The following is a 27,623-nucleotide window of genomic DNA, read 5'->3' on the forward strand; positions in this document are numbered from 1 at the left end:
AATAATTCAATACTTTGTCATATTTTTCATAGTTATTCTTCATTATACCTTCAATTTTTTTCTAACCATTTATTGGTATTTACTCATTTTCAATTCATTATGGAGAACAATTAGGAAAGTCCATAGGCCTCTAAATTCTGCACCCCAGTGCTAGTGGATGGCCTATATTCTATGACTTCATTATGGGAGTACTTGTCTGGCCTCTCAGTTACACTTAAACCCTCAACAAATTAAGAACGCTATGATAGGTCTAAGTATCACAGTTATTCAGCATTAAACCACAGTCTCATAACGGCTAATAATTACGGCCATGAATTTCCTGTAAGGCCCAAATCCCCTTTACAACGCTCAGCCCAAAACTAGAATTACTGACCTTTACCTTTTTCTGGATCATGGTACCCTACTAACATGACCCTTTGTTTGCCAATCTCTCAAACCTTATAGTATAGCACTTTCTGAGCTGATTATCTATGGCTTTGTCTATAAGTATTTCATTGGACAATGAGTTTTTCAGACATGAAAATTGGATGGCAGCTTTTGTCTCTATCTTCATAAAGATTCTAACATCAGAAAAAAGAGATTAGGAGTAGTAAAGGACAGTTTCAAGCTAATAAAAGAAAATGAATCACGAGATTGGTTCAGATGACTGACAGACTAAACATGGTTTGAAAAAGAAAATTACTGATAGTGGATGCTGAAATTTAGATACAAACTCTAAAAGAAAATCAAAGCAGCATAGAATTTTAGAATTTGGCCTTTAATGCTAGACCAATGTCCTCCTTTCCTAAATTAAGAAATTAGTGCTGGGGCTGGCCCAGTGGCACAGCCGTTAAGTTCACATGTTCTGTTTCGGCGGCCCGGGGCTCGGATCCTGGGCGCGGACCTACTCACGGCTCATCAAGCCCATGCTTAAGTGGTGTCCCACGTAGAAGAACTAGAAGGACCTACAACTAGGATATACAACTATGTACTAGGGGCTTTGGGGAGAAAAAAGAAAAAAAAAAAAAAGAGGAAGATTGACAACAGATGTTAGCTCAGGGCCAATCTTCCTCAAAAAATAATAATAATAATAATTAGAAACAAACAAAAAAGCTAAAAGGAAATATTCTGCAATCCTAATATTCTTATCTCCATGGTTAGATTATTAAAAAAAAAAAAAAAGAAATTAGTGCTAAGTTTAATCAATTAACCAATGAATTAGTTATTAGGTACTACCCAGTAAGTTACCATAGTCAGGAGAAGAATGCACATCAAATCCAGGGCGATATCTGAAAGATTCTCAAATTAAACATTCTAAGGAAGAGGTGAAGATTTCTAGCTAACAAGTCAACTGTTTGGCTAGAAAAATCTCTATTTCAGTATAAATGGTTGGATAAAACAGTGGCAATAAGCAACAGGGTTTGCTAGTTAATTTTGAATTTGAAGTAGATATTTAAGAAAAAAATGATTGTGAACCTGATATAGTTGAAGATCAGAAACTAATTAAAAAACTACACTGAGCTGGAAATGTCAATAAAAAGGATCAAAAGGAAAAAAAGTGTGTTTCCTAACAAACCTAGTAATCACAGTCCAGTGGGAGAATGACAATACACTTGTGCTCATAGTTGAAAGAAGGTTGAAGACATTCTATTAAGATACAACAAAAGGAAAAAGGAAAATTGCAGTGAAGGGTCCATCAAAGGCTCTTATGAGCTTCTGAAAAGCTCAGTGATAAAAAGAAACCTGCACTAGTCATTTTGAGGAAGGTGGAACAAAAAGGTAAAGACAGCTAAGTTAAAGCTTTCAGGGATTATAAAACACACACACACACACACACACACACACACTCTGCAGCTCCAACTTCTTTGTGTAATGTTTTCCAACAGAGTGAAAAAGGAATACAAAAATTTGCAACAGCAATTCCACTCCAGGACATACACTCTAGAGAAGAAACTCATGCACATGTGCATCAGAAGACAGGTGCAAGAATGTTTATACCATCTTTGTTTGTGCTAGCAAAAAACTGGGAATCATCCAAATGTCCAGAGACAGTAGACAGGAAAATATACTCCTGTACAGCATTCCACAGAATAGTGTATGGAATATTACACAAAAGTGAAAATGGACTAGAGCTACACACAGCAAAATTGATCTTAGAATATAAGTATAAAAAGCAAGTCACAGAAGGTTACAGTGTGATACCATTTTTATAAAGTTCTAAAACAAAGCTAAACAATATATTATTTAGGGACACATACAAAACTGTTTTAAAACAAAAAAGGAAGACGATAAACACAAAAGTTCTGGCAGTAGTTACAGCTAGGTAGAAAACAAAGGGGTTGGACAGGTGAAGAAAACATAAGTAGATTCAATAGTATTAGTAATTTTTATTAAGTTAGATGATGAATTCACAGGTGTTTTATTTATATGCTTATAATATATATCAAACACTATACAATAAACACATATTTAAGTTTACCATTTCCTTTTCTACTCATTTTTTCCTTTGGATTTTATGTATATACTACATAAGAAAAAGAATACAGATCTAAAAACTGCCCCCATTACTTTTGAGGATTTCAGCATAAATCCTGAAAAAGTCAATCTAATGAATTTTCAATAGAAAAAATGCAAAATGCTAAGGACCTGATCAAACTCCACAGGTTTAAAAATCATATGAGAATATGACATTTCATTAAACCATCAGAAAGCTGCAGCCTCTTTCTAAACAACAAAATACCAGGAAAGAAACTCCTTGTTTCCCAGGTCAGTAAAAGGAAAAATCAGAAGCAATTGCCTGCATCTGTTCTTAACATCCTTTGAGAAGGAGCTTTAAGAAAAGAATGTTCAAATCTGGGGATATAGAAATGCACCCAGAAATTTGAAGTGTCTTTTCAAGGCAGAGACACACAAAATGAAGTTAAGAAAAGGAGTAAACCACCTAGTGTATTGCCAACACTATAAATGGGACTTGCAAAACAACAGCAAATATAAATAACCAAGATTTGTCCAGAATGTCTGGGGTTCACAGGATTCAGGCTGATTATACCTTTTATAAAATTATATAAGAAGATGACCAGTTTCCAAAGAATTAGGAAGTAAATATACTTAACACAAAAACATATCAAACATAATTCTTTATATAATTCAAAAACCAGTAGTTCTAGCTCCTCATTTTAATCCTTAATAGTACAATACTTTCAGAAAATATGTTTATTTAAACTATCTGGTGGTAGATAGGTACTTGCTATGAATATGATACAAATTCTTTAAAACAGGAGCAAGGACACAAATATGACTGCGAAGAAAGACGTATTTTAAACAGAAGAAAAAAGGAATTGAAATGAAGTTGCCATCATCATTGCTCTAAATACCTGATCGCTTCTTCCCCTACAGTATGAGTGGTCTTGGGGAACTTCAGCATTTAAATGACTTGAAATTTCCAACTTATTTGAAATAATAATTCTGGGGGTTTTGTAATGAATACTTAATGTGTTTCTTATGCAAAAATCCAAAACCTTTCCAATTTCTACCATGAATGAGAAATATAAAGAAAGGTTTGGATCTGGGATATTCTAAATGTTTCACCAATATAACCTTCAATCATAACAGTGGCAAAAACCTAATATCCATAAATTTTGCCTTGAAAGATTCTTTTGATGCTCTAGCATGGCATGAATGTTAAACTTTTTTTTTTTTTTTTTAGCATGGGCTTTTAATACATTTTTTTCTTTAACAGGAATGCATTGCTCTTAACTGGGAACTATCTAAAACCTCATCCAAAGCTTTATCAACCTCTCTCATTGACAATATCATATTCCGTATATTTCTCAGCAGGGAAGACTGGCTTCCAGTGGGGAAACTTTAGTGTCAGCTTTTCCAAAAAGCCTCAAAGGAGAGTTAAACTGAACTGCTCTTCGGGAAAACAAGAACATCATTGCTGCCAAATGCTAAGTCCCCTAACACCATGGGACATTTCCTATGATTCCGTCTGCAGTGCAGGATGAGATTCTTGTAATATTTCTCTTAAAAAATGTTTCTTCAAATAATAACAGTAATCGTAGTTGTAATAGCAATAGTAATTATAATTATAGAAGCTATGTTTTACATATATAACATGTCAAATCCTCACACAACCCTGCAAGGTGGGTATCATTCATCTAGTTTTACAGATGAGGGAGCTGAAGCACAAGAGGACTAAATAATTTGTTCAAGGTCACACAGCTGGAAATAACCTTGGCTACATTTATTCAGCACTCACTATGTGCTGGCAACGTGATAAACGCTGTAGCTGCATTAACTAAATCTTGCTCCTCACGCTAGCACTAGAGGAGAAAACTGAGGCATGGAGAGGTGCCCTATGTCATCCACCTGGCAAATGCAGAATTGAGATGCAAACACGGGCAGCCTAGCCCCAGAGCCCACACTCTTAATCAGTGGGCTATACTGTCTTTCTAAATATTAGAACTTATACTCAAACCCAGATCTATCTCACTCGAAAACATATGACTTTCAAACATGTTTCCTCATTGTTTAAACTATATCAAATTCCTCCTTTCGTACTGCAAAAGCTATCAGATAAGTAATACACACCAACATATATGCTAACTAAATATAACACAGTAAAAATATATGTAGAAATCCAAATTATTGTTTAGAGATGTGAATAATGATAATAATCCATCAGATATACACATAAACACGTGTTCGTTCTTGTGCTGAGTAGCAGCTGCATAATCCATTGAAAAGCCTATCCCACCAGGAATCCAAAGCTCAAATGCTCATGCCCTTTCTCTACATACACAGTCAAATGAATCCACATACTTTCAGTATCTTGATAGCTTGAAGCACACAATTCCACTGGACAAATACTCTAATTTCTGACCAACATATATCCTACGGAACTGTACCTAAACCCTGCATACTTTCCATTAAGTTTATGGCCTTTATCAAAGCGAGCTCACTTTTTCTAACATTTCTATCTAATGTTATTCTAATATTTCTATCAAAATAATTTATCTAACTCCCTCTTGATCACAATAATTATTATCCAAGGAATAAGTCTTTTAAAAGAGCCAAAAAGTCAGAAAGAAGGTTTTATTTTGTCAGAGAGTTGAGGTTTGTATCATTGTATTCCTTTCTGTGCAATCTCATATGACTCCAGAACCTGACCCAAACCAGTTCACTGGGCCTAAGATCATATACTTAGTAGTATGATACACAAGACATGATAGTGGCTGAAGAACTATTATTAAAGAGAGATTAAAACAGCTGTACATTATGCTGAAGCACTCACTCTTCCCTTTACAAACAGACGGTCCTGGATTACAAGCGGCACTTGACCATTTAAATCACGACAACAACCAGATTTAACCAGCTGGGCCATATTCTCCTAGGCAATGCCTGTTGACCTCCTCAGTCGCAGCTGCTCAAATGAAATTCTCATTAGACAACTTATTTTCAGAAGCCAAAGGACTCTCTGATTAAATATATGTATTTAGATATAGAAGTCCTTTTTAAAGTATTCATTTTCTGACAACTGTCGCTTATGTTTGAGCCCAGCTACATTGGCAACAACATGGGTGATACAAGGATAACTAAAATTCACCATTTAATCACAACTGAACGATTTTTTATCTTGGAAGCATTGTAACCTCAATCTATTAATGAAAGTCTTTCTGCATACTCTACCCATCACTATCAACAGTGTTTTAAAAGGTAGATTCATTCATTCAATCCATCTATCCATGCATCTATGCATTTATCTATCTACCTACCTACCTATCTATCTATGACAAAAATATCAAGGTTAAATTTACAACAAAACAGAAACCTTGCCTATTTTCCCACAAATATCACTTTCAAAGGAGGCACTTCAGACAGAACACCTTTGTTCATCAGTATTTCAGCAACCCAGGCAAATCACTGCTCTGGAGAGGGCATTTCTTGAGGGAACAGCAGATAAAATACTGGACAATTATTTGGATGATCAAAGAATCTGCCTGTAAGAGAATAGCTTTCCTATTACTACATGGAGACTTTTTGTTTTACCATGTAGATATTGTTTTAAAAAAGATCATAATAAATAAATTTTTTATAGATCAGTTCCTATATACGAGGGGAAGAGCGGGGAAGATATTTAGTCTGATAGAGTCAAAACATTCTCCAGGACAAGAATGACTCAAGAAAGGTCACTTATTATGTCAATCTCTCAGGCTTGTCATGCATGAGGTGTTGCCTTCAAACCAGGAAGTAGAAGTGAGGGAGAGGTGGGTTATGCACTTGAAAGCTCTTACATGTCCCATAAGATAAGAGATGTCCCAAATGAGGAGATGGACCTGGGGCTTTGAAGGGTCAAACCCAGGCAAATATTGGAGGAGCTATTATACCTCCTTAGACCTAGAATATAATTATTATAGAATCAGAAATCTATCAGAAACTTTTTAATGATATTTTCTATAATTATTTCTGTTCTCCCATTATACTGTTCTGTTCTATTAACTCCAAGCAGATAACTAAAATTAGAAATCAAACTCAAAATAAAAAATAGAAATCCTCTTTGCTCCCATCTCCAAAACATGTTCCTCTACTTCTTTTTATTAATTACAATTAATAAATACATTACCACCCTCCTGTTCACCCAAAGTTTAAAGACTGTGAGCTACCTTTGAACCATTCCTCTCTCTCATTCTCCTTACCTAAATGTCAAGTCCTAACAATTCTATCTCCTAATATCTTTTCCAAATGCATCCCTTCTTCCTTTCCCTTATTTCTGCTGCCTCAGTTCAGGCCTTCATTATCTCTAGCCTGAAACAATTTCTTTACTGTCTCTCTGTGCTCCCATACATCCTACACAGTACTGCCAGATTAACTTTCCTGAAGGAAAGCTTTAATCCATCACCTTATTGTGCTAAAAAACAGTCAGTGGTTCTTCCATAACCTTCAATATAAAGTTCAAACTCCTTAGCCAAAATTAAGGGGCCTCTGTGATGTGAACATAACCTACCTTTTCAGTCTTATATCTCATATGCATCTTCACATACTTTTTTGGGGGGGTGGTAAGTAGTATAGACACCTCTATTGTTTTTCAAAATTGTCGTGGCTTTTCTTGGCACTTTGCTATCCACATGAATTTTATAATCAGCTTGTTAAATACTCTACCCTTAAAGACTCACAAATCCAGTTCTGATTTTTATTAAAAACTTATTGAATTTGTAGATTAATGTGGTAAGATTTAAGGTCATTATGTTATTGAGTGCTGCTTTCCACAAATATAATTCTCCATTTATCCAGACTTTTTTATATCAATAATTTTTACAATGTTCTTAAAAGACTTGTACATTTTGTTTTCTTTTTACCTTTTGACCCCCTTCACCTACTTCTCCCACCCTCCACCCCCAACTCTGGCAACCACCAATCTGTTCTCTGTATCAAGGAGCTTGTTTTTTTTTTTTTTTTTTAGATTCCACATATAAGAGCGATCATATGGTATTTGTCTTTCTCTGCCTGACTTATTTCACTTAGCATAACGCCCTCAAGGTCCATCCATGTTGTCGCAAATGGCAAGATTTCATTCTTTTTTATGGCTGAATAATATTTCAAAGAACACCATGTCTTCTTTATCCATTCACCTGCTGATGGACACTTAGATTGTTTCCATATCTTGGGTACTGTAAATAATGCTGCAATGAACATGGGCATGCATGTATTAATGTTTTCGTTTTCTTCGGATAAATACCCAGAAGTGGAATTGCTGAATCATATGGTAGTTCTATTTGTAATTTTTTGAGGAACCTCCATACTACTTTTCATAGTGGCTGCACCAATTTATATTCCCACTAACAGTGCACAAGGGTTCCCATTTCTCCACATCCTTACTAACACTTATTTCTTGTTTTTTGATAATAGCCATTCTAAAAAGTAAGAGGATATCTCCTTGTGATTTTGGTTTGCATTTCCCTGGTGATGAATGATGTTGAGCATCTTTTCATGCACATGTTGGCCATCTGGAAGTCTTCTTCGGAAAAATATCTATTCAGATCTGTCCATTTTTTAATAGGATTATTTGGCTTTTTGCTCTTGAGTTGTATGAGTTCTTTATATATTTTGGATATTAGCCCCTTATCAGGTATATGATTTGCAAATATTTTCTCCCATTCAGTAGGATGCCTTTTCATTTTGTTGATGGTTTCCTTTGCTGTGCAGAAATCTTTTAGTATGATGTAGTCCCACTTATTTATTTTTGCTTTTGTTGCTTTTGCTTTTGGTGTCAGATTCAAAAAATCATCACCAAGACCTATGTCAAGGAGCTTACCAGCTGTTTTCTTCTAGGAGTTTTATATTTCAGGTCTTACATTCAAGTCTTTATTACATTTTGAGTTAATTGTTGTGTATAGTGTAAGACAGTGGTCCAGTTTCATTCTTTTGCATGTGGCTGTCCAGTTTTCCCAACATCATTTATTGAAGAGACTGTCCTTTCCCCATTGTATATTCCTGGCTCCTTTGTCACAAATTAATTGACCATATATGTGAGGGTTTACTTCTGGGCTTTTTATTCTGTTCCATTGATCTATGTATCTGTTTTTATGCCAGTACCGAACTGTTTTAATTACTATACCTTAGTAATATAGTTTGAAATCAGGAAGTGTGATGCCTCCAGCTTTGTTCTTCTTTCTCAAGATTGCTTTGGCTATTTGGGTTTTTTTGTGGTTCCACATAAATTTTAGGATTATCTGTTCTACTTCTTTGAAAAATGACATTGGAATTTTTATAGGGATTGCATTGAATCTGTAGATTGCTTTGAGTAGTATGAACATTTTAACAATATTGATTCTTCCAATCCATGAGCATGGAATATCTTTCCCTTTATTTGTGTTTGAAATTTCCTTCATTTATGTCTTGTAGTTTTCAATATACAGGTCTTTCACCTCCTTAGTTAAATTTATTCCTAAGTATTTTATTCTTTCTAATGCAATTGTAAATGGGATTGCTTACTTTATTTCTCTTTTTGATAGTTTGTTATTAGTGTAAGAAATGTAATATTTTTGATATTGATTTTTGATATTGATTTTTGATATTGATTTTGTATCATGCAACTTTACTGAATTCATTTATTAGTTCTAACACTTTTTTAATGGAGTCTTTAGGGATTTCTATATATAATACCATGTCATCTGCAAACAGTGACAGTTTTACTTCTTCCTTTCCAATGTGGATGCGTATTATTTCTTTTTCTTGCTTAACTGCTCTGTGTAGGAATTCCAATACTATATTGAATAAAAGTGGCGAGAGTGGGCATCCTTGTATTGTTTCTGATCCTAGAGGAAAGGGTTTCAGCTTTTCACCACTGAGTATGATGTTAGCTGTGGGTTTGTCATTCATGGCGTATACTATGTTGAGGTACTTTCCTTCTATACCCACTTTGTTAAGAGTTTTTATCAAAAACGGATGTTGAATTTTGTCAAATGCTTTTTCTGCATCTACTGAGATGATCATATGATTTTTATCTTTCACTTCGTTAATGTGGTGTATCACATTGACTAATTTGCAGAGGTTGAACCATCCTTGCACCCCTGGAATAAATCCTACTTGATTATGGTGTCTGATCTGTTTAACGTATTGTTGAATTCGGCTTGCTAATATTTTGCTGAGGATTTTTGCATCTACTATGTTCACCAGGGCAATTAGCCTGTAATTTTCTTTTCTTGTGGTGTCTTTGTCTGGCTTTGGTATCAGGGTAACACTGGCCTCATAAAATGAGTTTGGAAGAGTTCCTGCCTCTTCTCTTTTTTGGAAGAGTTTGAGGATTGGCATTAATTTTTCTTTTATTGCTTGGTAGAATTCACCAGTCAGGCCATCTGGTCCTGGACTTTAGTTTGTTAGGAGGTTTTTGATTACAAATTTAATTTCCCTACTAGCAATTGGTCTGTTCAGATTTTCTCTCTCATCATGATTCAGTCTTGGTAGGTTGTATGCTTCTAGGAATTTATCCATTTCTTCTAGGTTGTCAAATTTGTTGGCATATAATTGTTCATAGTAATCTCTTACAATCCTCTGTATTTCTGTGGTATCAGTTGTAACATCTCTTTCTTTTCTGATTTTATTTATTTAGTTCTACTTTTTTCTTGTTGAGTCTAGGTAAAGGTTGTCAATCTTTTTTTCTTTTCAAAGAACCAGCTCTTAGTTTCATTGATCTTCTCTAGTCTCTGTTTACCTCTATTTCATTTATTTCTGCTCTAATCTTTGTTATTTCCTTCCTTCTATTAACTTTGGGCTTTCTTTACTCTTCTTTTTCTAGTTCCTTGAGATATAAAATTAGGTTGCTTATTTAAGTCTTCTCTCAGTTTTTGAGGTAGGCATTTATTGCTATAAATTTCCCTCTGAGAACTGCTTTTGCTGCATCCCACAAATTTTGGTATGTTATATTTCTATTTTCATTTGTCTCAAGGTATTTTTTTATTTCTCTTTTGATTTCTTCTTTGACCCATTGGTTGTTCAGTAGCATGTTGATTAATCTAAACACATTTGTAAATTTTCCAGTTTTCTTCATGTAATTAACTTCTAGTTTCATGCCATTATGGTTGAAAGAGATGCTTGATATGATTTCAATCCTCTTGAATTTACTAAGACTTGTTTTGTGGCCTAACATATGATCTATCCTCAAAAATGTTTCATGTGCACTTGAGAAGAATCTGTATTCTGTTGCTTTTGGATGGAATGTTCTATATATATCTGTTAAATCCATCTAGTCTAATGTGTCATTAAAGGCTGATGTTTCCTTATTGATTTTCTGTCTGGATGATCTATCTATTGATGTAAGTAGGGTATTAAAATTTCCTACTATTATTGTATTGCTGTCTTTCTCCCTTTAGGTCTGTTAATATTTGCTTTATATATTTTGGTGCTCCTATGTTGGGTACATAAATATTCACAAATGTTGTATCCTCTTGTTGGATTAACCCTTTTATCATTATACAACACCCATCTTTGTCTCTTATTACAGTCTTTGTTTTAAAGTCTATTTTGTTTGATATAAGTATAGCTACTCCAGCTTCTTTTGGTTTCGATTTGCATGGAATATCTTTTTCTATCCCTTCACTTTCACTCTGTGTGTGTCCTTACATCTAAAGTGAGTCTCTTGTAGGCAGCATATAGGTGGGTCTATTTTTTTTTAATCCACTAAGCCACTCTATGTCTTTTGATTAGAGAATTCCGTCCATTGACATTTAAAGTAATTATTGATAGGTATGTAGTCATTGCCATTTTGTGAATTGTTTACTGGCTGTTTTAGTAGTTCCTCTCCACTACTACTCTCCTACCACTTTAAATTAGAACCTAAACTATTGGCTGTTTTAAAGCTCTCTGCCTGTTCCTTCCGCCTGAAATGTCCCTCCTCTCCATTTCTGCCCATATAAATCCTTTCATTCTCCAAGACCAGTAAAGACCCATTTCCCTATAGAACATTTCCATGGCTTCCTAGGCAGATGTAATCTATCTTGTAAACTCCTATAACATTTTATCTATATAGCTCTCATGAATTTATCATATTTAGACATTGATTTATAGTTCATTTTGTATATATCTTACAGATTTTTCTAGAATATGAACTTTTTAAAGCCAGAGACTGTTGTTCTATTCATTATGGGTGCCCCATATCACGTCACATAGAGGTTCTTAAGCTAGGATCCACAGAACTCAAGAGTCCATCTATAGAATTCAGGGGTTCTGTGAACTTGGATGGGAAAAATTCTTTTTTGCTAACCTCTAACTGAAAATTTTCATTTCCTTAAATTATGGATACAGGTAACAAACCATAAAATATTCATAGTTATGTGCAACATTGTAACCAATAGGATCACAATATTTTTATCACATTGTACTTGTTGAAGATATCTCAAAATATCTTTTATTCTTATCACTACTTCAAAATTATGATATTTTTAGTCCTTCCATTAGATCTTATTGTTTAATGCATTAGTAAAGTAGCACTTTCTACCATATCACAAAAAAAAAAAAAACAAGAAAGGACCTGTATACTTCACAGACTACCAAAGGGATTCATGGCAAAAAAAAAAAAAAAAAAAAAAGATAAGTGAGTAAGCATCCCTCAGTTATAATATAGCACTTTGCAACGTAAGAAGAAAAATTTGTAGAAAAATAATCACAGTACTATGTAGTTCTTGATTAGGGCTATTAAAAAATATATACCATGAACTATAGAATATTGTATAAGCATATTGTTCATAAAAATTCATAGTCTTGGCATTGGAAAAAGACCAGTTCTCTGTCCTCTACAATAGCCCTATTAAAATGGCAATTAAGATTGCTGCATACCTCCAAGGACAATTTGTTATCTTCTAAAGAAGATTATTTGATACACGGACAGCTCCAACTGTTAGATAGTTGGTCTTGTTATAAATAATAATCTAGTTCCTTGTAACTTCTTGTCACTCATCTGCATTCTATCCCCAGGGAGCTGGATACAATAAACCCCGTTCCTCCTCCATATGACTTTAATCTTTAAGACAACCATCACATCATCCTTGATCTTCTTTTCTCTGGGGTTAATATTACTAGTTCCTTCAACCATTCCTCTTATTATATAATTCTGTGCCTGTTATCATGTCAATTGCTCTCCTCTGAGAATATCCCAATGCTTTTGAGTCTCTCTTAAAGTGTGGTAATTCTCAACTCAACACAATACCTCAGATGCATTCTATTGAGCAGGGAGTTCAGTGGGACTACCACCTCTTGAATGCTACATACCATAATTCTAGTAATTCTGACTGAGATAGCATTGGTAGTTTTTTGGCAATATTCCCCATGCTGACCCCATTGCACTTTCTGTCCCCTAAAACTCATAAGCTTTTTTTTATTCATGTGTCTGCTCTTTGAATTTCCTTCAGTAATTTCTTGTGCAACTAGGAGTTTTGGAAACAACCTCTGGATTGACAACAGCATCTATTAAATTTTATCTTGATGGGTTAGTTTTAGGTTCATATTTTCAGTTTATCAAAACCTTTTGAGTTTTGTTTCTTTTATACATTACATTCGCTGTTCCTCCCAGATTTGTGGAATCTGTAAGTTTGATGAGCATGCTTTTTATCACTTCATATTTGTACCTAATATATTATGTACATTAATATACACTAAGAATGCCTGAATTTCTGATGCCTAAAATATATGTACTGTAGAAAATAATCAAAGTCCTGTAAAGTACCTAAAAAACATTCTTCAATAGTAGGAATATAGTAATAAAGGATGTTTGAAGGAGAAGTCTCGTCTTGCAAGTGCCTCTCTTGTATCAAATCTATAACACACACTAATGAAGAGGAACAATAGAAAACTAACCATTACATGCGAGGGAAAAATGACTTTAAATTCCCTAGGAGTCCAGACCAAAAAAAGAAAATCACAAATCAATTTCTTTACTTTTACACTAAAGACCCCCTCAAGTATTTTCAAAACCACTTTCTTATAGAACTAAAACCATCTTTTTGATGAATCACAATTAAAAGTAATCTAGCAATCTCACTTATTCAGAGATTACTGACCTGGCAGCCTCAGTTACTCTAGAACATAACCAAGAATGAGTAAAATAAAGTCTCTAAACAGCCAGAAGAGTCAGCACTAAAGCTCATGTATATCACCCAGAATCTCTCAACAACTCAACCAGAAATATTTATTCATATTTGAAATATAGTCCAGAATGTCATGATCATCTAATTTCATAATTTATAGACGAATGGAAGGAACAAATTAGAAATTATTCACAACCAAGCAAGAAGTAACAGCCTGCAACCTGATATTAAAGGAGGAGAAACCAATACACACACACACACACACACACACACACACACACACACACACACATGCACCTGCCAAAAAAGTTATCTATAGCAAGCAGACACAAGAACTCCAAGGCTTCATAATTGCAGAGAAATAACCATAGAGCCAAATAGTCCTAATTTTCTCAGTGTTCTCTGAGGGCATCATTACATTTATAGCATAGTAAAATGACTGACATTTATAATATGATAATCATCACAATACCTTAAATTTAGGTAGTCTACTGTCCATAAGAGACTTTTACATTCATTATTATAGTTAATTCTCAAAATGTTTGACTTACCAAGTCAGGTATTAGTACCACAGCAAATTTTAAATTTTGTGGCTCAGGGAGATTGAAGAACGTATCCAGGGTCACACAATTGTTAGATAGGCACTGGAGTTCATAGTCTACTGCATCGTGACTCTGAGTCATTGAAAAATATTTACATTTTGTGCCATATAATCTGGTCAGCAAGATGGGGAAGCATGTAATACATTTTAGAAACTTCCACAAAAATTGCTGATGTGGTGGACACATCCACAAAAGTTAATCTGAAACTTTCACAAAAATTAACTTGAAACTTTTACATTTTTGAGCCCTTAAAGGAATAAAATTAAGTTACATGAAAAATTCCCTTATGTCAAATTCTCATTTCCCTATAGTGCCACAGAGGTCTAGATTTAACTTAAAATGTTAGTAATAAATCCAGAACCATTAATTACTCCACATTTTAAAATCTAAAATCTGTACATTGAAAAATGAAAGAATGTACATAGTATAGTAATGACTTAGACTTGATTTATTTAATTTAAAAATATTATTAGACAGTCTTCTTTCATCTGTTGTTTAGGAACTAGGTGAACCTAAGTGGACTCTTGTGGAGATGTTGCAGTAGATGTCCTGAGTCAAAGCACTTCCCCTTTGAACATTTAGCTTTAACAATGTTAGAAACCCTCAATTCTCAATTCTACAACATTTGGAGGTTAAATAATAATATTTATAAATTTATAATATTTATAAAAATGAGGAGAAATAAATTAGTTGGGTTTTTTTTATTTATTTATTTATTTGGCTTTTTAAACAGTTTATAGTTTCATAATGAAACATTATACATCAAAAGGAAGTAAGAGAGAAAAAATGAAAAATAAAGTTGCAGCTGGGAAAATTCCCATACTACCTTTTTCCAGGGCAAAGGCTTACAGTCAGTTTAAAACCTTGATTTGTTATCATAAGAACCAAATAAAATGCACAAAGTTTTAGAAAAATGGAGCTATCTGCTTAACACTCCTAATGGATCACAATCTGCCATCACCATGGTAACCTGTGAATAACTTTTTCCTAGCTAGTGCCAATTATGCACTTCTCTGGCCCTTGAAATCCCACTCATTTTTTTTTTAAGGCCTGGAATCTTTAAAAGAATAAAGCCCAATAGTTAAGTCCACACATACCCTCTTGTTCAGTCCGAGTCATTTCCTCAAGCTTCTTCTGTTTCAGTGTGTCCACCACATCGGCAAGGCTCCCTTTGCGGCGTTCTGGGGTTCCAAAAGTAACACTGGTCATTATCTCGCGGTCCCGACTCCCTTCGTCAGGCTTATGTGGTGAGGTAGAGGTATTTCGGAAGGAATATAGGGAACATAACTTATTATTCTCTGACTCCTAGAAAAACAAAGTAAAATAAAACCATTAGAATATTTATCTCTTTGCATATCTTTGGAGAAAAATCCCAAACTCAGAATGACAGTATGTGATGTTTAGGTACACAAAATATATTAACTATATCTGCTTAAAAAATACTAAACATGAAAGAAGCAATTATCAAAGGAACTAACCTGAAATTGTAGATTCAGACTGTTTATTGTTTTTAATTAGAAAGGAGTCTAAGTGGTTCAAAAGCTTAATTTTAAAACGGACATTTCAACTTCTTACTCATTTACACCCTTCATTTAAAACAATTCAGGTTCAATTACTAATTATTAGGATTGATAGTTTTTCTTTTAATTGCACTTTTATTAGCAATGCTCTTCCCAATGCCTAAAAAATATGTACATCACAAAAACATTATTGTTTAATTTAGAACCAGTAGAGAAATTAGCTTCAATATCTAATGTTAATTGCTCACCAGAAAATATATAAAATATCTAAATAAGTGCCCAAAAGTTAGCCTATCTGAATATTTTTGTGTGCTGGGGTTTGGGGAGAATCATTTTTTTCTAGCTACACATCTGTCAAAAGTTACAGAAACCTCTTTCTAATCCTTACCCTTACCACTGATACTTCAGCACACAATCACACGCATTTTTCACGGGGCACATAAAAATGGTTTGTTTTTATGTTTGCTTTTTTTTTTTTTTTTTAACAAAAGGACAAGTTTATTACAGAAACATTTGCACAAGAATTACTTCACAGTACACAGAAGTCAGCTAACTGGTAAGAGGGTTAGATCCATGAGCAAGGAAGAAAAGCAAATCTTAGATTGAAAATAATAAACACCAAAAATTTATAGAAAGAAATTGTTTTTGTATCTCTCTAAATCAGAACAGAGAGTCAGAAGCAACTATTATTTGGCCATAACTCATCAGTAGTCTTACATTCACCTTATCTGTCTGTGCATGAGTATTCTCTCTCCCAATAAAAAAGTTGTGTGAAACAAATAAAACATCTAGCCCTTGTGATTCTTATCAGAGGCTTAAAAATCTTAATTGAGCCCTATATCACTCTCCTTCCAAAGAAGCCCTGCAAGCTTCAAAAACTAGAGGAAGAAGCATCAGGCAAAGTTACAGAGTTAATAACTAGTGGGAAAGGGGAAGAAAAGGAAAATGGAGAAGTGAGTTTCCACATATATTAAATGAGATAACAATTGTACTCAATAAATGCTAGGTGTTTTGGTATTATTGTCATTGTATATAAGGTAGGAATACAACTTATTTTCAGGGTTATTGGGAGCATATAAGGAGAGAACATTTATAAAGCAACTAGGCACAGAGCTGAGCTCACAAGAGGTGGTGTTTGATAAATGGTAGCTACCATTATTCTGATGGAAGGAGCAGATCTAGGAATGGAGCCAAGGAGGTATTTATCCCTCTGGACCTAAGAAATTGTTTGGTGAAAAATGCTATGAACCTTGAACTAAAGTGAATATTTTGAAGTCTGTGAATATACTACAAAACCACTGAATTGTATACATTAAATGAGTCAATTGTGTGATATGTGTATTATATCTCAATAAAGCTGTTAAAAAACATCGTGAGCCAAATCTTAATGTTGTCTGTATTCCCTTTATTAGTATAATGCCTAGCACAGCGCAAACACTCATTACATTTGTGCTGAAATAAACTGAAAAGGATAAAATTAATGCAGCAGGGCAAGAAAGAGAGCTCCTCTTTACCTTGCCCCTAGATCTTTTCCTTCCCCAGGAAAGATGCTGTATTTCATTTAATGTTTACAATAACTCTGTGGAGTAAGGCACAGGAATCCCTTCTTTTAGATACCAGTCATGGTTAGTACATGGATCCTTGGAACCTCCAGTTCATTCTCCACTTCGGGCAAATAAAACTCAGAGATATGTTTGCCAAAGCCATTTTGATCTCTTAATAGTGTCCCTATCAGAAATCTGACCTAGGCTTTTTTGAATCAATAATCACCATTTGATCAATCATGTTTCAGTCACTTTCATTTCAAATGTAAACTAGTCTCATATCATAGCCTATAAATCAAAAACATAAACAAACTCTGACTCAGCCTAAGGGATTAAAGACCAAGTCAAAACAACAGTTATGTGCAAGTAGTTACCTACAAATGACTCACCATTGACCATAACAAAGAGGATTTTCCCACCACTCCCAAATTGAAATTGAAAGATGCTAGGAGTGGCTCTCCAGCCTGAGTAACAATTTTAAGTTTTCCTTAGAGCACTTAGGCTCCACAAAGTACCATTTTTTTCTCTCAGGACTAATTTCAGTCTTATTTACTCATGTCATTTACTTGTTAGGTAGACTATGTTCCTTGTTTTTACTCATGGAAACGTGGTCACTGCCACCTTGCACCACAGACAACAACCATGGGTTCCCACATCGATGACCCACACTGTCCTCAGCTCCATAATCTGTGCAAAGTGGCTCAACACTACCAAGAAGTGAGAGCAAGAAACTGAAAAGTCATGATTTCTCCAAGAAAGCCACAAGAACTACTTGCAATATGTCACCAAGGCATCAACATAGGCAGTGGATGAAATGATAAGTGGCTTAAGTTGTAGAAGTCATCTTATACCATCCTTAGGAATGATGGAAAGGGGCAAAATATACCATTTCTGGCCTTCACTTTTTAAGAGCACATAAATCCAAACACCTACAATGAGGAGGTTAGTGTTGGACAACAGGCACTAATGCCGAATGAGAAAAAGAAATTTGACAAAGGATCTATAGTTTATTTTCTAGAGGGATAGGTAATTTATAAGTAAGTTTTCTTAAGAAAAAAGCTCAACTTATTCTGTAATTTCCTAAAAACAAAACAGGTCCAATTGAGGCAAGATGCTCAACGATATCTATCTAGTCTTGATGCATGTCACTCATCAAGAGATGGAGAGATTTGAGAAAATATTTCCCTAAAGCAGTGGTTCTCAAACTTCAATGTATAGAATTCCCTGGCAAGTATGTTAAAAAGTAGATACTTTAACTCCTCCCACATCCTGAAGAATGGGGCCCAAGAATATGAATTTTGATGAACATCCTAAGTGATTCCGATGCACAGGTCCTTTCATTCTTATGCACCCCACTTTAAGAAACACTAATCTCTAAGAAGGCAATGAAATAAATGTGTTGCCTTAATGTTATGATGTGGATATAATTATGAAAAAATTTTAAAGCCTGGTTAGTTGTGTTTTTAAAAAATAACACAAAGGAGATTACTTCTCTTCTTTTGATCTTTCTTGTGAAAAAAACCACTGTATAATATGACTGAACACATGAACATCACAAAAAGCAGAGCATGTGGGGCACTGAGTAAGCATTAGTTCATTCAAAGGAAATTTACTATAAATTTGTTTTCTCTTAATCTCTAACCTCAGTGGCCTCACCAAACCTAACAGTAAAGAAAATTTTCAAAATATTATTTAAAAGAATCCCAGCCCCAATACAAGGACTAAAGCAACGTTGATTCAGATTATCTAAAGAGTATTTCACTGGAAATCAAATAAACACAGTCCAAAAAATTACACATAGATGACTGAAGAAGCACACAGTAGTACAAAGAAAATAGTCATTAGGAAAGGTTTCTAGAAGAGACCAGGAATTTTCACAGTAAGAATATTTAATTAAGATATTTCTGTATCTGAAAGGATAGAAAAGTAAATATTAAAAACAAAACATATGCATGTATGATGACAGATGTTAACTAGACTTATTGTGGTGATTATTCTGCAATATATACAAATATCAAATCATTATGTTGTACACCTAAAACTAATACAATGTCGTATGCCAATTATACCTCAATTTAAAAAAAAAAAACATACGTGACGTGATGGATGTTAACTAAACTTATTGTGGTAATCATTTCGCAATATACATATGCCAAATCATTATGTGGTACACTTTAAACTAATAAAATGTTATATGACAATTATATCTCAATAAAACTGGAGAAAACACACTAAATAAATATTGCTCAGATTTTTCAGAAGTTGTTATTCAAAACTGATTGCTCAGCAGTGGCATTAAAAGGATGCTAAACTTAAATAGTCTTCTCATGATACTGTGAATATATCAAACATATTCAAATTTTTGAGCCTTTGTGCATCTTGTTCTTTTCCCCTAGAATGTGCTTCATTCTCTTTGACCGTGAACTCAACCCACTCTTCAAAGCTCAGATTAAGCTGCATTTCATTCTTGAAGTCCTCCCTGACTATACTGGGCCTCACTATCCTCCTGCCCCCTGCACTACACATCGAAAAACTTAATCAGAAACACACAACTTAGCATTTAATAATATACCAGAATAAATTATTCATTACTATTTTGCATGTATTAGTTATATTTGCAACTAAATTTTAACTCTTGGTGGATTGGGGCTATGTCTCATGCTTTTTCAATATGCCTCCAGAGCCTCAAACAAAATGTTGGCTGATGAACTTGAAACAACTACTCACCCAATATGTCAACAATAATCAAAAATTAAGGCTAAGTGTAAATACTTGCTCTAACAATGACAGGATTACTTATTTAAACAAAATATTGAGAACTGAGATATTAAAAAACAAGGGATTCATTGGATAAAAGATGATATAGCTACACAAATGGAATACCACACAGCCGTTAAAAACAATTATATATTGCGAATACAGTGTTGTTTATAGTGACGAATAATTAGAGGCAACTTGCATATCTATTTGTAGGAATTATTTGAAGGCATTATAGTTTTATCCATATGGTAGAATAATTTGAAATTATTGAGAATCATGTTTTGGCAGAAAATTTAGTGACATGTGGGAACACTCATAATGTATTGTTAGTGAAAAGTATTTTAATGAGAAAAAGCAATATACATTTTTTTAAGAAAAAATAATGTACAGAAGAAAAGACACCAGAATATCCAATAAAATGTTAATGGTCCTCTGAGTGTTGGGATAGGCAGTTTTTATTTTCTTTTTGAAGTTCTCTATATTTTGCAAATGTTCTATCATAAATAATACTTTTACTCAGAAAATAAATAGTATTATCAAGGTTGCATATGAATACCCAAAAAATGTTATAATTTATTTATGAGGAAAGATGTATTAAATGGAAAAAAGGATATATTGTAGTATTTAGCATATAACCTCAATTTTTTTATATGTGTGCATAAGGGTAAATGTGGCTACCAAAAAAAAAAAAACTGGGAAGATATACACCAAAATATTTATAGTGATTTCTAATGGGTGATGAGATTATTGGTAATTTTTATTTTCTTTTTTGCTTATCTGTGTTTTCTAATTTATAATTAATGAACATATTGCTTATGTAATAAAAAAATTTTTTTAAAGATGCTTGGAGAAAACAAAAATGAATTTAAGAGAACAGAGTTTGGCCTTCTCAAAGATGTCTAGAGAGTTAGTATATTATAGTCTCCGTGTATTGAACCCAGAAAAAATAACCAAGCTTTCTTTCCTTGGCATTTCTGCAGTTGAGGGTTCTCAAATAATATTTTCCAATAAAACTAATTATTTAAAAGGGAAGCTTTGTATCAGCTAAAATCTAGATCCTTATAATTATCACCCATTGTTTCCTGTTTGCCCTCAAAAGACACACAAAATCAATCTATTTCCTCTTCCATGTAGAGTTGTTCAAATATCCTAAGGGAGGCATTAAATTAACAGTTCTTTTCTAGGTGAAACTCCTCCAGTTTCTACACCCATTTCTCATTTGACATGGTTTCTAGACCCTTTGTCATTCTCCTCTGATATACTCCCGTCTCTACATGTTATTCTAAAAATGTGTTGCCAAGAACTGAATACCAAGTTCTGCATCTCATTTTCAGCAAGAAGAAAAGTAACACTCAGAAGGTTATGTGGTTTCCCCCATGTCACACAGGTAGAACGGGCAGAGCTAAAATCTAAATGCAGGTTTTCTGACACCAAATCCAATGCTTTTTCCATTCCACAGGGCTATAATAAAACTACTCTCAACAGTAAAAGATGCCATAATTTCAATCACACCTACCGTCTAAATCTTTTTGTTGCCTTGCATTTCCAAAGGCGAGATTTACCTACTTTTGAGACAAGAATTCCACTTTGTTATTAACCCTAATCCAAGAGTTACCAAGAAGTACCTTATATTAGTCATCTATCGGTATATAAAAATCACCCTAAAACTTAGTGCTTAAAACCACAATAACCATTTATTATTTTTTATGGTTTCTGTGGATCAGGAATTTGGGAACATTGGGCTGGTTGGTTCTGCCTCAAGGTCTCTCATGAGGTTGCCGTTATGTCAATGGCTAAGGTTGAAGTCATCTCAAAGGCTTCTTTACTCACAGATGTGAACACTTCAAGAGCTCAGGGCTGGAAACTGGGGTTCCTTAGACATCTTCCTCTGTCTCTAGATGATCTCTCTACATGATCTTTTCTCTCCAGCATGTTGACTTCAGACTAGCTAGACTTCTTACATGGTAGTTCAGGCCTCCAAAGGTGCATGTCCCCAGAAAGAGCCAGATGAAAGCTATATTACTGTTTTTAACCTAGCCTGGGAAGTCATGCCGTGTAGCTGTAAATGCATTCTATTCAATAATGAGTCACCAAGCCTTGCCCATCGTCAAGGGGATGGGAGTTAGACTCTGCCTTTTTATAGGATGGAGTTATAATTATATCCTCAAATAGTTTCTGTGAGAAACAAATAATGTATAAAGCACTTAGGACAGTGCCTATCACATAAGTACTCAATAAATGATAACTACTCATTATTAAATTCAAACATCATTTGTCCAATTGTCCTTTGTTTCAATTTTCAATTCTGAAAATACAGTCATGATAACCACTGGCACTATTTTTAGGTTTTTATTTATACTAGTTTATCTAAATGAAATAATAAATACTAAGCTACATTACTCTCTTTAATATCAATGCTCAAAAATCACCTTCTTTATGAATTCATCCCAAACTAATTCCCCCAAGATCTGGCCCCTCACAAAGCTCCAGTAACCTTAGCATTTGTAATTAGCTTTTTCTAGGGATACAACCAATTCCCACTTAACCTAACTGCATACGGATTATCTCCATTCTGTCCAGGAGCAGCTACAGTTCACTGCACCTAGACCAGGCATGTGAATGGGCAGCCATACTGCAAGCAGAGGAGAGTAGTGGGCTGAGGTTGCAAAAGTCAGATAAGATGTCAGGAATTGAGAAAGTCAGAGACCATACATCAGGAATGGAATCTTGCCCTTCATATTGGAGTTGAAACCCACATACAGGTGGAAGTCATTGCAGTTGGGAGAAAAGACTGGGAAATGGCCTCGTTACATGCTGCATGACGTGTTTACATCTGTGAGTAAAGAAGCCTTTGAGATGACTTTGACATGAAGACAGAATATTATCTTCTCTTACCCTTTCCTCCACCCATTAGCAAGGCTGAATTAAATGAGTTCCTTCTTATTGCATTGTATGTTGTCACTTTTGTTTTCCATTTTAGTTATACTGCCTCTCCAATTATAGCTTTATCCTCACTCTAGTCTGCCCTCCCTATAGATAAGATTTATTGAAATACCTAATCATAGATTTGTCCCTGATTTCTGATAGGCCCCAATCTAAAGCAAACCTGTTTCCTTAGTCCCTACCCCAAATCAAAGCACAAATCCTAAAAATCTTCTCTGCCAGGACAGATGGTTCCACCTCCCTTGGTATGCACTACATTTATATATTTTAAGTTTCAATTCTGTGTTCAAGTTATATTACACAAATTACATACACACATGTGTATTAAATATATTAAGTTATTACATATACTAGATATGTACTTTTTCTGCTTCTCCACTTTAAACAACTTTTCTATTTTTTAATGAACCAAAAACTACCTGCCGACTGTGCTGTATAAGAGGCATTCTACTATATAGTGTTATTGGGTGACTGGCAGAAAAAGCTTTACCTAATCTAGTTCCAATAACTTCTTGCTAACAAAGGAAATCTAACATTTTTAATATGCTGAAAGCTAAATTGATAACATTTATATGTTCTTTTTTAGAGGAAAAAGGATGTTTTTCTCTAATGTGACATATTTTAAGGACAAGCACTGGTTTAAAGAAGCTTACATAAACGAAAATACTGAATTTGGTTCCAATTACCAAGTTTATTCCAGACAAAAACATCATTTGCTCTAATACTGAAACAAAGTATATTCTTTTTCTCTTTTATTAAACTAATACTTGGTAGAATATATTAAGTTTAACATCATGCCACTTTACCCTATTACTATACTGTTCAATTACCATAAATTTATTCATGATGTGTCAGAATATAGATTTGTTATCAATATTTGCTAAAGTGTCATGACTCCTAAAGTCTAAGAATAAAAAGTTATTGTTTTTAAAATGTTATTTTGATTCAAAGAAAAAGAATTACAAAAGTTTTTAAAATAGCTTTATTACCATAATATTTAATAAATGGAAATAAATATAGTGATACAGTATATATAGAAAAATATTAAAGTCCCCAAACTTGTCAAGACAAGCACATAGAAAAGCCTTGCATCATCTATACACTATCAGCCTCATATAGAATCAAAATCTCAAGATTCAAAGGTCCTTAAAAACCCAATTACACAATCCATCTAGTACTTGAATCACTTGTGCAAGAAAAGGTGGTATAATATTTAACAAAGTACAGGTTCTCTGGGCCAGCTTTTGTAGTTAAATTCCAGCTTTTCCATCTACCTCCCATATAACCCCAGACAAGTTAGTTATCCTCTCTGTTAATTTTCTCATCTATAAAATGAGAGCGATAATAACAGCAGTACAGAACCTACCTCATAGGGTTGTTATGAAAATTAAATAAATTAATAAAAATAAAACACTTAGAACAGTACTTGTTACATTAAGTGCTCATTAAATGGTGGTGGTGGTAGTGATGGTGGCTGTTACAATATCTCTGACAAGTTTTGGCCTCTCCTTAAACATCTCCACTAATAGAAGATTTAGCACCTCTCAAAGCAGTCCATTCCATCGTTGGAGGGTTGTCAAACATTCTTACTTGCAGGAACGTGAAACCAACTCTTTCAGCTTACAGTTCCATCCCATGGAAACATTCAGAACAGCAGCACTTTTTTAATATACACACACAGCTGTTATAGTACCCTTGTGTCTTCTCTTCTTCTACGCAAAACATCCCTGTTTCCTTCATTTCTTCCTCATTAGACATGGTTCAGCCATCTTGATCACTTTCCCCTGAGTATGTTCCAATTTGTTTCTCTCTCTCTGAAAGAGTAGTGCTCTGAACTGAATGTACTCAATACTGTCTAAATAACAAGGAATTAAGACACACTATCATTGCCTTAAAGATATCATACTTCAAAGATCTAATGCTATGGGACAGACAGCCTCATAGATGAAAATATGTTATAACTTTTTGGTAATGTAACAGTAAGAAGAGCTTTAAGGCAGGCTGCCTGATAGCAAATCCCCCAATACATGGAGCAACATTCTATCAAGTTTCAGCTATTAGCTGATTCAAGTGCCTACTAACTCTACACAGTTACCTTCATCTAGCAATTCAATAGTATTTGACTACCATATGATATACAACCTAAACACTACCAGGCTAGGTTGAATTGGCTAAGACGAGAAAGTTAGAAGTAGCAAGAGACTAGGTGATTATAGTTCAAATCTTTCATTTCTGAGATGAGAAAGTTGAAATCAGGAGATATAAAGTGACTTCCCTAAAGTCACACAGCAAATTAGTGGCAGAGATGAACATAGGCCTTCTATGAGGTAACATACTTTCCTCTAACTTATGTTTCCTCTCAATAACCCCAGGGAAAATATTTCCACTGAATCAAAACTTTTGTTTTAGTTTTTGGGGTTGTTTTTTTTTTCTTTGACAATTTGAGGCATTGGGAATAAGGGGTGTGATTATGCAGCAGTTCGAGAAATATAATTGAACAAGCTCTTACAGAGCAAGTTTCTACACATGGAGAGTCTCAACTGATTCCATAGAGCTTTTCTGAAGAGGTAACTACTTACTTTGGTATCAAGTCTATTATCCTCATGCTCTCCTCCTTTGGTTTTCTTTTCTTCCACATTTGAGAGACACCAGTGAACTTATAAAAATAACTGTATTTTTTATATATAATCAGCAAAATAGCTAGTATGCTTTAAATGAACTGAAGGCTATGGTGGAATCTTAAATTATATGTATATCACAGGATCCAGATATCAGTCAGATCACCAGGAACCCATTTTGCATAAGTATCATCCAAATGAGGAATAATAAAGAGCACTTTGAGATAGTGGACACACCCCAGACATCAGAATTAAGAATCTGAAGCAAAGGAGGTGAAGCAAAAAACCTCCCTACCATCTAACAAAAACAGAGAAATAGCCTTGAAAATAGGATAGTCAAGATACCAGGGACCTGTTGTATGACACTAATTCAGTGTTGGCAGGGAAGAGGAGCGCTTGTCATATGTAATCTGTTGAAATGTCAACAGTAATCTGTTGAAATGCTGTTTAATCCAGCTTTTGGGAAACCTGTCCATAATTCAAGACAGAAACTGGGGCCATTGTGGGGGAGGGAGACCTACAATCATTCAAGGGTATCAGAGTAGCTTCAGTAAAAATAGAAAATAAGATATAAAACTCTTACGAAAAAAGTAAGGTAGTTGGGATCCATTAGGAAAAGGAGTAGTAATTAGGTCCCCAGAAACAAATATCAATATGTTAATAGCCTATGTCTTGGCTGTCTATTTAAAAACGATGTGGCTGGGGTCACATAAAAAAGAAATAGCTCAGAGTATACTCTTTATACCTCACAAATCTTAACCTTAAAAAGTACCAGAGCCAAATCAAGGTCTGTCAGATCCGTTGGTTCCTTAATGGAGATTCCACTCTGTTAACAGTGAAGTCCTTTCCTGGCCTAGTTTGCCCCAAGGAAGAGCAACTGGAGAGCAGCTCGCTGTACACATCACACACGCTGAGCGCTCATGGACACTCTGTGAGCTCAACAATCTCCTCTCTTCACTGGGATCTTGCGCAGTAAGGTTCCCAATTTTGAGAATTTCACCACAAAAGCCTTCAAACTTCATTCTAATATGTCAAATACATATAACGGTTTTAACAAGAAACTCTTGGTAATCCAAAAATTTTAAAATAACATCTCAACAAGTACAAAGAGACTAAAAATGATTCCTCAAGGCTATGTTACTTATACAACAACTGTCTATCTATCTATCTATCTATCTATCTATCTATCTATCTATTTATCAGTATTTACATTTCCAAGAAAAGGGAAACTAGGCACAAAAATATCACCAATTTACCACAAAGCAGTAAGCAATAAGCAGTAGTCTACAGTAAGCAGAAGTCTAATTCTGTCATCAGGTGCCCCCAGTGTTTGGAAGCTGTGCATTGCTCTACCTGAAGGCAGCACACATCCTTGGATTGATGGTTCAGGTACAATCACAGAGTCCAGGCTTTCTAGTGGGGGAAGGGGGGGAGGGGTGAATTTTTCTTTTCTCTCTTAACTTCCAAATACCAAAAAACTCAGATTCAGATTCATTCCTTACCCTACTGTGTCATTCCTCATGAGTCCAAGAGAAGAGTAGCCAAAAGGAGAGCTGAACTCTAATCTAATCTTACTGTCAATTTCAGAAAGCAAAATAAATAAACTATAATCAATTTCACATACAAACATATCCATGTAAGAACAAAAAACGTGAGAGCATCTTTGGTAGAAGCATACCAGGTACAAAATAAATTAATACAACTGAGGCCAAATATTAACTCTAAATTCAAGAGCAAAAATTTTCTCAATTTGCTTATGAATTACATTAGCTTAACCCTGGCTAACCCAGTGCTTACGTAAAAAAACTACTAATTTACTACTGGAGCTAAACAAAAAATTCTTAAATAACAGTAATTGCCCAAAAATGTTCTAATTCTTCGTGTTTCTAGTAAATTAATCTCTTCTATTACACTACCATAATCTATCTATGTTTGAGTGAGGGCACATTTCTTCCCAGAAGTTTGATCAACTTGCAAATATTGTATTCTGGGTATTCTCTGTACCCTGACAGTGAAAACAAACCACAGTTAAATTATAATAAAAGCAGAAGTTTACAAAATAATTTCCAATCATTTT

At 34.4% G+C, this 27,623-nt stretch overlaps 1 protein-coding gene across 4 annotated transcripts in view; it reads right to left on the reverse strand.

The window, feature by feature from the left end:
- Positions 1-27,623, reverse strand: part of SOX6 (SRY-box transcription factor 6) — a 573,709-nt gene that overhangs the window by 316,065 nt on the left and 230,021 nt on the right. For all 4 annotated transcript variants that reach the window (XM_058546045.1, XM_058546046.1, XM_058546047.1 and 1 more), the window contains one exon: positions 15,259-15,466. In XM_058546045.1, coding sequence (XP_058402028.1) covers positions 15,259-15,466 — 208 coding nt within the window. The remainder of the gene's footprint in view (positions 1-15,258; positions 15,467-27,623) is intronic.

The sequence above is a fragment of the Diceros bicornis genome, chromosome 7 (genome assembly GCF_020826845.1).
Source record: "Diceros bicornis minor isolate mBicDic1 chromosome 7, mDicBic1.mat.cur, whole genome shotgun sequence".
Lineage (NCBI taxonomy): Eukaryota > Metazoa > Chordata > Mammalia > Perissodactyla > Rhinocerotidae > Diceros > Diceros bicornis.